This window comes from Leptonychotes weddellii, chromosome 6 (assembly GCF_054177405.1).
Source record: "Leptonychotes weddellii isolate Sample4059 chromosome 6, ASM5417740v2, whole genome shotgun sequence".
Lineage (NCBI taxonomy): Eukaryota > Metazoa > Chordata > Mammalia > Carnivora > Phocidae > Leptonychotes > Leptonychotes weddellii.
In genome coordinates this window covers 98,619,042-98,632,917 of record NC_138374.1, presented here as the reverse complement: position 1 = coordinate 98,632,917, position 13,876 = coordinate 98,619,042, and the positions used below count along the sequence as shown (strand labels likewise).

General features: G+C 41.7%; 2 protein-coding genes across 4 annotated transcripts in view; one reads left to right on the top strand and one right to left on the bottom strand.

Annotated features, from left to right (window-relative positions):
* The window catches only part of COLGALT2 (collagen beta(1-O)galactosyltransferase 2), a 101,876-nt gene that overhangs the window by 25,479 nt on the left and 62,521 nt on the right, over positions 1-13,876 (bottom strand). For 2 of the 3 annotated variants that reach the window (XM_081824741.1, XM_081824743.1), the window contains exons 4-6: positions 11,529-11,663; positions 8,564-8,768; positions 3,097-3,216 (exon numbers count right to left, since the gene is read on the bottom strand). In XM_081824741.1, the coding sequence (XP_081680867.1) occupies positions 3,097-3,216; positions 8,564-8,768; positions 11,529-11,663 (460 nt within the window). The remainder of the gene's footprint in view (positions 1-3,096; positions 3,217-8,563; positions 8,769-11,528; positions 11,664-13,876) is intronic. The other variant, XM_081824742.1, reaches the window with a different exon arrangement.
* Positions 1-13,876, top strand: part of RGL1 (ral guanine nucleotide dissociation stimulator like 1) — a 329,410-nt gene that overhangs the window by 276,396 nt on the left and 39,138 nt on the right. The gene's annotated exons all lie outside the window — the stretch shown is intronic.

Here is a 13,876-nt window from a genome sequence, read left to right as displayed (position 1 = left end):
AACAAAATTATAACTAAAGAAGGTAAATGCAAGAATTAAATAAAATGCCATATATAAAGTGCCTAAGATTAGAGTTGGTATGCACTGGGAGATCAATAATGACAGCTATAAATTACAAGTTCTTTTCAGATGAATTCTACGTACATAGCATGGTGTTGTGCATGATTGTAATTTATAATAATTAATAACTTTATTGACAATGTGTGTGTTTCTATGTACAGAGAAGCTTCTGTGCTTTCAGTTCTATGGGGGGAAACAAGAGAAGGCAAGGCTCTCACCGTCCCTCTCTGAGCTGCCATATACTTGGAGTCAAGTCTGATGGCGATGAAACAGGGGTGATAAGGGGACGCACATTACCAAGGGTCAAACTGAGTCCTAATAACCACAACACTTCAATATTTTATGGAGTTGATGTCCATTATTTTATTTGCCTCTCCTATCCCTGCAAAGTAAGTGCTATTATCCTCACTCCACAGATAAAGGAACTTTATAAAGCTCCAAGAGGTGAATTCCCCCTTCCTAAGTGACAGAGCTTGGGTTGAAATTCATTATTTTGGATTCAGGTTCAGTGCTCTTTGCAATACAGTTTTCATGTGTTCCCTTACTTGTTCTTTCACTTGTTTGGTCATACATTCAGCAACTATTTGTTTGGTAGCAACCATATATCATGCACTGTGCTAGGTGCTTGGGATAAAAGGCAGTAAGATACTGCCCTTGTCTAGAACATAGACAATAGGCAGAAACAGTATGTATTAAAGAAATTCACAAAAGAAATTCCTAAGGGCTGGTTCAAGAAATACTGTCTCAATGAACTAGCTCCTTATTCAATTCTCATCCCCCCCCCCCCACCATGGAAGGCTGGATTTTTTGTTCATTATCCCTATTATTCTCTATATACTTAGAGAGCAATAGTATCTCTTGTTGCTTTTTTCAAACCCAGGGACACTGAGATGAGGAAAGACTGGAGGGCTTACAAACTGTCATGCACATCAGCATGCAAAGCTTGTCATGGTAGGAGTGCTCCTCTCCTCATCCCAAGTATAGTCTATGGACGTACTTTACTCAGCACCACTGATGTGCTCTGGGCATATTGAGCTGACTGATATTTTGCAAACAGAAGCTTATATAAATACAGTAGGAGAGCCTGCTATTTAAAGGAATCTTCAGATGAATCTTTTAAATTATTACTGTCTTTCTTACCTTCGGGTCCCAACTATGTTTCTTTAAAAAAAAAAAAAAAACTCTCCTTTTTCTCTATTTCCTTGCTTCTTAGTTACTTCTCAAACACTTTGAATTCTGATTCAGCCTTTTCGAAACCATCCTTGTTATGGGCATTAGCTGAAAAATCCATTGGACTTCCAGTCTTTATCTTACTTGAACTTCCTTCCACATCTCACACTCCTGTTTTATTGAAATTCTGGGATGTCACATTATCTTGTTGATGGAATCTCAACTCAAGTCTTTAGGCTTGATAGATTCATCTCTCCATCTCTTCACTAGACATTTCAACCTAAACTCATTCACTCATTTATTCATTCAATTATTCAACAAATATTTACTGGGTGCCTACTAGGTGACAGGCAAAGGACTATACTTTGAGACAAATATGATGAACAAGGCATTTACTGTCTGAAGGTGGGAAGCAAGAAATAGATATTCTCAGGCAACCCAGTGGGTCTAAAAATGAACTCATGATTTTTCTTTGCAAACGTCCCCTTTATTCTGCATGCTCTATACCATTTAAAGCTCCTACAATGATTCCAAAGCACTCAAGTCAGAACTTAGAAGTTTTTCTCTGCTTCCTTTTGCTCAGCCACAGACTCTTGGCTGAGTCCCTTCAAGCCTATGTCACGAGGTTCTCTTAATCACTTCCTTCCTCTCCATTCCCCCTGGTCCTGCCCTAGCTCGTATCCTCACCATCTCTTGCCTAGTTTACCATGTCATGTCCAAATGTCCTCTTCACCTCTGGCCTGAGCCCAGCCATCCCCTGCCCCACCCTACTCCAGCCATACTTCTCTTACCGTGAGAGAAACCATTCTAAATCCAGATTTCAATCAGACATTTCTCTGCTAAAAATCTCTTTAAGAGCTCCCCTCCTTTCAGGAAAAGTCCAAACACCTTCTTATATACATTAGAGGTCCTTCTGGCTGGGCTCCTGCCCACTTTCCAGCCTCACTTCCTGCTGTGCCTCCCCAGTCATCCCCATTGCCCCCCCACACACACACACATCCTACACTCCAGTGACGAATAACAGAATTTCTCAGATGCTGCGTGAAAATGAAGTGCAAATATTCCGTCCTTTGGGAAGCCATTTCCAACATCCTTCCAGGCAGGGTTTATCCATTACCTTCTCCTTTAGCCACCACTGCACATTATACACCATAATTAGTATGGTGACTGATTATTGAGCATTTACCGATTCTGACATCATGCTAGACACAGAGGCAATAAGGATGCCATGTTTAAGGACATGAGCTTTGCAGATTGCAAGACTGGTTCAAGTCCCAACCTGTCATTTGTTTAGCAAAGTGATCTAGGGCAAGTTGCTGACACTCTACTTCTTCATCTGTGATATGGGGATAATAAAAACCCTTTCATTGAATGTTGTAAGGATTAATGAGACTATGGACAAAAAGTGCTTAGCCTTGTATCTGTTACATGATAAGCTATTATTAAGTTGAAATCATAATTATCGTTATTGGACTTCTGATATATATCATGGAGAATTTGCCCCCAAGCCCTAAGTTCTTATCTCCATTTCACAACTAAGGTTAGATTGCTTTTCCAAAATCATATAATTAGAAAGCAGTAAAAGTTTAGAGTTTAAGTCCACACCACAAAACACCATTCTAGCCCTTATGACCTTGTGTGAGATGTATTTACTGTGTACCCAGCTTTGGCACCTGGATTGGAAGCTCCCTAAGGGCAGACCTTGTCATATTGGTATGTTGCATAGGAGAAGTTTAAGAATGAATGAACAAATGAATGTTTCAGCCAAGGCAGACTGGTGGCTGTGAGATCTCAGTCCTGGGAGAGGGGAGGAGTGGCTGGTATGGTCACGGTGGCAAGGGAACAAAAGGCTCCGGGATCACTCACTCATTGCTTCTATCTGCACATGGATGAGGTTCTCAATGTCCTCCTGCAGGGTCTGATGGGGCTTCAGGGGGATGGGCAGGTAGCCATAGTGCTCTCGGTTGCAGAGGTACATCTGGATGCCTGAGGACCCAAGAGAGCAACAAAAGCAACCAATCAGAAAACACAGTTCTTAGTTCCCTAGAGACAACTAAGGGGAAAAAAAAAAAAAGCTTGGACTGTGGCTGAAGCTGAGTTTGGCACTGAAACTGAACAGTAGTTGTTTCAGACGCTGTCTGTAGACCTCAAAAATGCTCTTTATTAAGAAAATTTAACACAGCGTTGGGGGCTAATAAAAACCGTGGGCCATTCTTCAGCTCAGAGGAAATTGATTTTTTTTCTTTCCAAAGAAAAAGCATACTCGTGGTCTGAAATGAACACTAAAGGCTTGAAGGAATCAAAAGGAGGCAAGGAATTCCCATTCCAGAGAACAGAATGGAACACTGTAATCCGCCTACAGGAAATAACAAGAAAATGAGGAATAAAATCCACATTTGATATGAAAGCAAACAGGAAAACCCTGCGAGGCTGACAGATTATTAAAGCTAAATCTAGGCATAGGGAGAACAAAAAACAAAGGAAATTTAGAATTCTCCATGGCTCTCCATGGTTTTATTTCTTCTCTTAGCAAGCATGGATTTGGAGTCAACCAACAGACGTGAAACTTGTCTAACAGATTCATAAAGGGACAAAAGAGTCTGCATTTCAAGTCCTAGTAAGAACCTTCAGTGTGACAATACCAGAAAAATGCCCCAGCCCTCTTGTATTCAACACTGGGTTTCCAGGCCCCAGATGGCTAACTCCAAGAGTTGTAGAGCATCTCTGTTTAACCAGACAGCTAGGAATATAGGAATCAGATGGTCTCATAGAGATCCAACAATTGACAGTCCCGCCTAATGAAAAGATTAATGAAATTAATGGGATTAATTTATAGGATTAATGAATTAATCCTAATGAAAAGGATGAGTCTGCCACGCACTGGTCCATGGGTCCAAGCTTCTGACTGGTTAATTGCTGTAATCATCTATGCTTTCCAGAGACAGAATTACCTGCATAGTGGCTTCTCTATGTTGTGCAGATGAAATTTCCTCCAGTCAGCTATATCACCTGCCAAATCAGGTGAAGCTGTCTCACGGCATTAACAGAGAAGAACAGGGGAAAGAAAAGGGCCTTTATCCTCCTTTTTACTGAATCTGGCTCAAACCAGGGCTGCTCCAGCACGTGCTGTCCCTTCTCTTGCTTCACCAAGTGAACTCACTAACTCTGCTGTTTGCCTACATGATCCTTTGGAGGAACTTCGAACCAAAATGTAGCCTCTTGCAAAGTCATGATGCGATTAGGAAATGAAAGGCAAGTGATTTCATGTTTCGGTTGCCTCTTGAGCCTAATTAGGTAAATCATTTTACCATTCCCCTTTCCAAAGCTTCAGTAAAAAGGGGAGATGAGGCTAGACTTAGCCAAGGTGTCCATCAAATATGGAGGGACAAGAAAGGCGTTTTCACACATGCAAGGTCCTAAGTGTTTACTTACCATCGCACTTTCTCAAAAAGTGACCGGATGATGCGGGAGAAAGAGAAGGGGGAAGAGTAAGGGGAAGGAGAAGAGGAGGGGGTGGATCACAGAAAACAAGGGAGACCTGGGACATAATTGACAGGGGCGCCCATGTGGGAGGGAGGAAGGGAGAGAAGGGCATCCCGGGTTGGGGTCGATTGGTGTGGCACCACTCAGATGCAAGTATCGGAAGGCTCCAGGAGAGACATCTTCACAAACGTGCAAAAAGAACATCTGAAAAAGTGGATCATTCTAAGAGAGGTTTTAGACAACTAGGGCTTAGTTTGGGATCGTATTTGGAATAATAAAACTAAGCAAGAAAAGGGGGGGCACTTTTAAGTTAAATATGGAAGGCAAACTAAGCATAGTCTGTAAGTGGCTCAGCCTGGAATTAGGTTCGTACAACTCGAACAACAAAAGCACTGCCCATGATCTATCTTAAATCACCATGTAATTCTATCAAGAGGGCAGGGTGTTGGGAAGACCGTGTTCGCACTGAGGGAGCAAAGGGAGGGGAGAGAGCTAACTCCTCATCTTCTGTAGTGGACACTCAGTAGATAATGCCTCAAGCAAAACCAGGGAATCAAGAAGTAGCAACACGAGCATATTATTTAGAAACACGGATATAATATTACACATCTACCATCACCTGTTAGAGATAAAAGTGTCTGTCTTCTAGAAGAGGGAAATGAGGTACAAGGGGGTGATGTGTAGGGGACTTCTAATTTTATAATAAATCTTGGAGGACTCTTTTAACTCTTTCAACTACATACATGGAGAATTTGATAAAAACATAAACATTTGAAAAGGAAATGTGTTGATCATTAGTTAAAGTCTATAAAGGAAACTGGTACTCTCAGTGAAACCTACTTCTGGAGAAAACAATTTTCTTTCCCTTTGGAAAAGATTGGTAACTGAAACTATACCTCAAAGCTCTGTACTTGTGAAAATATCCGACATTTCCTTGTTCGCACATAGTACCTTAACACGGCAAATTGATATGCTTATTTTTAATCTTGGCGATGACAAGTCCGATTCAGGAGGGCTATGACTTGTCCAAGGTCACACAGTAAGTCATTAGCATGAAACCTTTGTCCCTAAAGAGCCAAAGCCAAGTATTTTCTTATCTGCCTAGGGTTCCGACGCCACGTCTCAGAACCAGCAGTAACTCCGAGTTGCCGTTCTCACACACGGGAGGCGCTTTGATTACTACCAATGCCATGTAGGAGACAGGTCTGCCTGCCCATCACCCACATCGCTTGCCTTCTTTGACTCAACAGCAGACATTCGGAAGATGACTGGCCAGCGCCAGAGATGACTCCTGTGGATACAGAGCCCACACCTCTGGCCACAATGGGAAGCGAACTCCTGACCTTGGCTTCCATTATAGCCTCAGAGACTCGCCTATGACCCTGTGCTCTCCTCGGGGACTAGATCAGCAGCCACACCCCAGCGCACCAGCACACTTGGATTGCCCCTCTCACTCATCAACCCGCATGTGGCAATGACTGGAGTCTGAGGTGAAAGGTTAAGGATCAAGGTCTGCAGTGAGACGGTCCTGCCGGGTACCTGCAGACCCTTAATTGCCTGTTGGACATTTAACAAATGATGCTTCAGTGGAGGAAACACAGCTAGGGAGATTCACAGAGTGAGAACAAGAGAACGCAAATCATCTTTCATCAAGGGAGGAGTGGAGTGCTTTGCTTTGGATCACCAAAGCTTCCATGGGCTGCACAGGACTCCCAGGCTCATTCTTGTCTCTCCTGGAAATACTTCAAGAGAAGTTTAAGTGTCACCTTGAAGCCACAGGGCTGTCAGGAAAGCTCTTTCATTTCCCCCAAATGACAGTGATTCTTTCCTGCTTGCCCCCTGATGGGTGCGTGGCTTATACCGCCAGTGTGACCCTCAGCTTTCCCTGCTTCACAACTACTACTCATGTTTCCACATGCAAAGACTTTATCTCCCCAAGTAACACGGAGCCTAACACGATACCAGGCATGAAGGCAAGGCCTAGAATACTGATTTCCTCTCCTTTCTTTTCTACCTCTTCTCTCCCTAGTTGAATCACCAAACAGCTTTGGGCCTATCCATCTGTTTGCAATGTGCTGGGAAAGCCTATGGGAGTCTGACTCAGAAAAAATGAAATCTGAGTGAACAGGCCAAGGAAGGGACAGAGCTAAAAAATTCCTATCCAGCCTGTGTCACTCTTCCAGCCCCAAATCCAGTTCTTGGTTTAAAAAAATATATCCTAATAATTGAGTGCATGGGTCACAATAATACCTTATGCGCTGACTATCAGAGAGGGCTCTGTTAGGCAAGGACCATTATTGTAATTGTGAAGAGTTCACTTTCTTGGAACATCCTTACTGCAGGCTCGGAACCAAAGGGACTGGCGCAACCAAAAGGAATGACAAGGTCCCAAGTGTGCTTCTCATCCTGGAGAAGTCAGAGCAAATCACAGACCGAGTTAAAAGAAACTCTCAATCCAGATGAGGATAGGAACCCTGCTTTTGCCCTGACACGGGGCTCGAGAATGCCTACACCTGGCCCAAGGGTCTAAATGGCTCTAGCAGCCAAGGGAAAATAATCAGCCTTCTACATTTCCACCAGATATTCTCATTCCTACCAAGTCTACAACTGATGAGTGGCACACCGATGGCTTTGAAGATGGCCTGATGTGTGAGCTGTAGCTTGAGTTTGTATTAACATTCTCACCTGCCAGCAACCTGCCTCAGCTGCCTGGGGTCCTGATCTCATCCCCACTAATGTATATGGCCACATGAGTTTATTCACCATCTGCCTGGTTTCTGAGCTCATTTTTGCTAGTGGTGAAATGACATGTTTCTGGCTCATGGATAATGGGAACTGACTTCTCTCAGGAAGGTCTGAATGATGTTGAGAATACAGCTTTGCTTTAGGAATGTCATGTATCTTCCTGCTGAGTTGCCATAGTGAATGAAAGCCTCCCTGATGGCATGTGCAAGGTGACACAAGAGAAATCACTTACCCTCCTACTGACTCGTCTTCCTCAAAAAGCCTACGGGCCCCACCGGAAACGCTTCCCAGTGGTTCTTGAAAGGCTCTGGCTCTGCCTTTCCTTCCATGGGGACTGTGGCAGAGACTGCTGGTCGCCTCCCTAGATCTGTCCCCTCCTCCTTTAGAGTAAGAGAACTGGGGCTCTAGACTGCATAGAATAAAGAGTACATTCTGAGCCCTGCTTCCAGCTACGAGTTGACCTGTGACTAAATTCTGGCTAAGGGGATATGCATGGAAGTGACATGTTCAAGTCCTTAAATGAAGGAGGGCCCTTCCCTCCCAGCATTTACTCATTGGCTAGAATGCATCCATACCGATGAGATGTCTTGGGTCATCCAATTAGAGACAATACTCATGGAGGATGAAGAAGCAACAGAGAAGGAGCCAGGGGCTCTGAAAACTCTGGGGAACAGTGTCACTCTGCCAGCTCAGACTTTTTTAAGAAGAGATAAACTTCTATTTTTAAAGTCTGGGGTCTTTGCCAATGTTGTTTTGGGCTTCTGTCACAGTTTCCCAATTAATAAAAAATTCCTATAGTGAACAAAATGATGCAGCGGCCCCAGAGAGAAGCAATCACCTGCTCATGGCGGCTACCACCCGCACGGTCTCCCCAGCACTCAAAAAAAAGGAGAGTGGATTTCTGAGGAGGGGCCAGCCCTGGCTCTGGGTCATTGGTGTTCACAGAGACAGCAACAGAGGGTCCTGAATGGCAAAAAAATGGTCTCTAATACTACCTGAAAGAAAAGTTTTATATAGGTCTGTTTTATACGAAGATGCACAAAACAGAGGACCTGGTTATTTGCAGTGTTTCCATGGTGACAGGACAACTGAACACAACCAGTACCTGCTTGCCTGCTGGAGAAGGCAAAGACGATGATGTCATCAAAGGTCCAGGTATAGTCCTGGTGCGGGGGATAGAACATCAGCTTGTCAGAGGCCTCCTTCCTGAGGTCAATTAGGAAGGTGGAGTGAACCATGGGAACGGGAAAGCAGCCCATCCGCTTCCATTCTCTGATCTGAAGGTAGTCTGGGGTGCGTTTATAGAAGCCCTGGAAAAGAGAAATAGGTGGGCTTTGTTCTCTGATCTGAGGCCTTCATCTTTCCCAGTCTTCCGCTAGGCTCCTTCCTTCTAAGCTGCCACCAGTTAAGGAGAAGTCCCCAAGCAAAGTCACTTCCGCTATTCTTATCTTGGTCTAAGAATTTCCAGCAGAGCTCAAGAAATGCTATTTGCATAGAAAATAACACTTAAAGGGTCTTGTTTTCAGAAATAATTTTGGTATTAAGGAGGGCACATATTGCATGGAGCACTGGGTGTTATACGCAAACAATGGATTGCGGATCACTCCATCAAAAACTGACGATGTACTGTATGGTGACTAACATAACATAATAAAATAAAATAAAATTAGAAATAATTTTGGTTTCAGCCTATCTCCGGATTTAATGATCTCATAAAAGTATATTTCCTGTTGATGTATGATTGAATGTGAAGGAAAGTATTAAGAGGTGGAGAAGTTAAAAGCAGAGGTTCTGGCGTCTGGTTGCCCAAATTCAAATTCTATCTCAGCAACTAATTGTCTGGAGTTACCTGTCAGGTGACTCAACTTTGGCCTATTCCCTCATCTGTAAACCGGGAATGATGGCATGGTCTACTCCATGGGGTTGCCTGAAAAAATTAGGTAAGGTAAAATCTGAAAAATGCTTAGAATAGTGCCTAGCACTAAGAAAGCATCAAAAAATATTGGCTAATCCATGGGGCGCCTGGGTGGCTCAGTCGTTAAGCGTCTGCCTTCAGCTCAGGTCATGATCCCAGGGTCCTGGGATCGAGCCCCGCATCGGGCTCTCTGCTCTGCTTCTCCCTCTCCCACTCTGCCTGCTTGTGTTCCCTCTCTCACTGTCTCTCTCTGTCAAATAAATAAATAAAATCTTTAAAAAAAAAAAAAAAGAAAAAAAATATTGGCTAATCCTAAAATTACTACATTATCTGGCTAATATTTTTAATGAAATCTGTAGTACTTAAACATACAAAGAGGGTCCTTCAGTGCAGTTACTTATTCAATATTCTGGTGAAGCTGCCCCCACTGCTCCACACTCTTTTGGGGATTCTCCTTCAGAAAGTTCTTTCTGGATGAGCACACAGGACAACCAACCTCCTTACTCTGTGGTTTTGAACCACACATTTCTCCTGTTTGCTTTTAATGATTAAAGCAAATAAGGAAATAATAAAAACTTAGAGGCTGTAGTTACTAGGGTAATCCGGCCTTTTTCCTGGTGTCAACGCATAACTCATTAAGAACAGCCCTCGAGTGGATTCTATCGTGTGAAACACTGCAGATTACTAACTGAGAGTGTATGAATTTAAATGAACTTAATAAAACGTTCTCTCCCCAAGGAACTGAATGTCTTTTATAAATATGAACTTAATGTCTCCTTAAAAGAGATGTGGATAACATGCATTCAAGATCTCTCAGAACTGCAGGAAATAATTGTAACCAAAGAGGAATGGCTCATCCAGCAGTGTGCTAAAGCTACTGTTTGTTAAATTTTCAGAAATTTTGCAAGCCAGTCGACATTTTGGTAGCTTAAAATCTGTTAAAAAAAAATCATGTTAATTCCCACCATTCTAAAATACCACAGACGGTAGCTTTGTATATCTTTTGTCATTATGTCACCAAGTGGCTACACTGCAATTACTCAACTTTCCCTCACTTCGACAACATTTAAGTTGTTTACATGGTGAGAGTACCTACACCATCAAAGCTGGCAAATGGCTTTTCCCCCCACGGAGAGCCAGTTATTAAACATTTATCAGCACACCACTGGACTCATTCTGCATCCCAAACCAAACCAAATATAAAAGAGGGACTCAAAATTTAGCCCTTTGAGCATGAGACATTTTTTTCCCCTTAGCACAGCTTTATTCCATATTGATATATACTACACTGATCGGTTTATCTCTTTAATTTATCTAAGTTATTAACCAGAGAATTAAAAATACGGTCAGCCAGAAACATTCACTGTAACAGAGTTCTAGACTTTGAAGATTTTTAGAATGGAAAAGAGATGATGGAAATTTAAAATTTTGTTTTTCACTTGAATTTTGTAAAAGCCAGCTACCATAGCAGCTCTGATTATTAGATGTCTTTGGAAATAAATTTGGCAACATATATCAAAGGTCATCAAAATATGTATACTCTTTGACTCAGTAATTCTACTTCTAAGAAGCTATCCTAAGGGCATAATATTAAATACAGAAAAATGTGCATTAATCATCATGGGCATTATAATCGTTAAGAGTTGCAAACAACTTGAATAATTTTAAACTAAGAAAAAGGTTAAGTAATTTGCCTTATAGCCACTTGATGATATAGTTACTAACAACATGCTGTTATCCATGATGTTAGAGTTGTGGGGAGTCACATAATTTTTTTTTTTTTTTACTTTTTTCCATTTCCAAATTTTTCTATAGTGTTCTTATGTTTTAATACCAAAAAGTCCTATTTTCTTTTTAAATCTCAGAATCAGAGAGGAAAAAATTACAAATATCAGTAAGCTTTATTGGTTAAGTTAAAGCTTCTAAGGCTAAGCTCACTAGAATATTTTCTTCATAATTCATTAATATAAAAGAGCTCATTGGATTATGCACTAGATATTGATTTTCCTCTTTTCCTGAACATGCTTACTCCTGTAACACCATGACATGCACATTTCAAGGGAGGAAGTAAGGAAAAAGGTGAATGGGGCCATGGTTGACATAATGGCTGCCTTGTTAAAACCCATAGCCTTAATCCATCAGCCAGAAGACTTGCCTGAGGTGTGATTCCGCACCAGAAATTAGAGTACAGGGCCCGAGACTCCAGCATGGGTGCCACAATGGTTTTGTTTTCTGCAATCATTAGATTGAGGGTCTGTGGATTAGTCAGGAAGTTGTCGACATCTATGAACTAGGAAAAGAAAAGATAATGTCAGGTGAAAAAGTACTTTTCTGTATTGGGTTCAAGACTAACCCAGCACTTCTGAAGGATCACAGAAACTTGCTCATGAGACATGGAACCAGTTATTTATGTTCTCCTTATTGAAACTTGTCGAAGCCAGATGGCATTCATTCAGGCAAAATACACTGAGACTCACTTCCACATGTCTAGCTCTGCATAAGGCACCAAGCAGTAAATTGATGTTACCATACTGGGTACACACTCAACCAGCACCCAACCCACACCTTGGTTAGTGGTTATTAACCACTAACAGCTCCCAAGAGCTCTTAAAGAGTCATCCAAAAACACTCATTGAGTGCCCAGCCTAGGTACAAATGAACAGACTTATTTAGGTTGTCCATAGTAATGCCAAAATGGCCCAAAACAGATTTATCAGTGCTGTTTTAATGTTACAAGTAGAATTTTTGTTGAACGTACATTATATCAACCCATGAAGCCTATCCCTCTCTTAGCAGAAGTCCATGTTAACACTGATTCAGGTATAGGGCTAGTTTAACAATAGATTCTATTATATAAAATAAATAATCTCACTGAACTACACACTTAAAAAAATTAAAATGGTAGGTTTTATGTTGTGTGTATTTTACCACACACACACACAAATAATCAGAAGCTTTCATTCTTATGATAGTCGATCTGTTTACCCAAAAATTTGGGACTCAGCATCTGTATGCTTCAATGACATTTAAACAGCTTTATAATGTTAAATATCATCAACTTGAAAACATATATGAAATTATTTGTATTGGACAGGTGCATGTGATAAATTATTGGGCTGATTTTTGTCGTGGTTATGAGCTGGGGATGGCCATAGGTCAAAAGTATTCCTTTTAGGAATCAGAGTTTAGTGATGGAGAGCAGATATTGACAAGTCTAATGAAACCATATTGTCTTTGCTTTATTGGTATTATTTCTAGGATTGTACTAGAAAATGCTCACCATAAGAATTACATGGATTTTGGGGGCTACAGATGGAGAACTTGATTCCCGTAAACTTGCAAAGAAAAAAAGCCCCTGTCAACTTTCAGAAGGGAAATGCGGACTGTAGCAACTTGCTGCCTAGGAAGCTGTCTTCCTTTCCAATTAAGTTAGGTTCCTGGAGGACAAGGACAGAAGATAACACTGGTTCCTAGTCATTGAGTCCAGCATTTTTCTGGACCATTCCGAAAGTTCTAAGAAAAGTGATGGAACCTCTCCACAGAGAGAAATTCTCCATGAGAACCTAGCATAATTAGGAGCAATCAAGAAGCCAAGCAAAAGATGCCATTCCCCTGCCAGGGCTGCAAGGTCCCGACTGCTCCTTTAACTGGGCCATTTCTCAGGGTTGTTTGTGAAGCTGGTAACCTTGAAAGATGAAGTAACATATTTTCCCAGAGAAAGAGCAGGTATGTTGACTGCTTGCTATAAAAGCAGTAGGTTCCCTGAACTCTGGGTTCCTCAGCTGTGATACAAAACCACTGGATGCAGAGCATCCATCTCAGCCCATGACATCACCTGTGTGAGAAGTGGGGGTCAGGGGAAGTGCCACAAGCATGCTGGTAGACATGCTATTTACTGTAAGTAATAATCCATTGTCTCTTAAAAAAAGAGGGATGACAGTCCCCCAAATCACTGAGGAACAAAAGGGAATGGAGTTTCAGAGCTGTTAATTTGAATCTTTTTTTATATAATTATTTTCTTATATCTGAAAAAAAATTTCTAAAGAGTTATTAAGAATCTTCCCTAATAAATCTTTAAAAAAAGGGGGTGGTGCACCTGGGTGGCTCAGTCAGCTAAGCCTCTGACTCTTGGTTTTGGCTCAGGTCATGATCTCATGGGTTGTGAGATTGAGCCCCGCATTGGGTTCCATGCTCAGTGGGGAGTCTGCTTGAAGATTCTCCCCTTTGCCCCCTCACACTCTCTCTCTCTCTTTCTCTAAAATAAATGAATAAATCTTTAAAAAAACAAAAAAGAATCTTCCCGAGCATTCCCTATGAACTGAAAGGATTCAGAGTTTCTTATCTTTATTACATGAAAGAGATCAAATAATCCAGGGGTTTATTCACTTACTCACTGAAAATGCATGTCAAGAGTGGTTTGAGATGAAATCCAAGTACCCCAATATTAAGTTCCGCAAGTTTTCCCTTGTGTGTTTATTAAAAAGTGGAGGAGAGGCTCCTTGG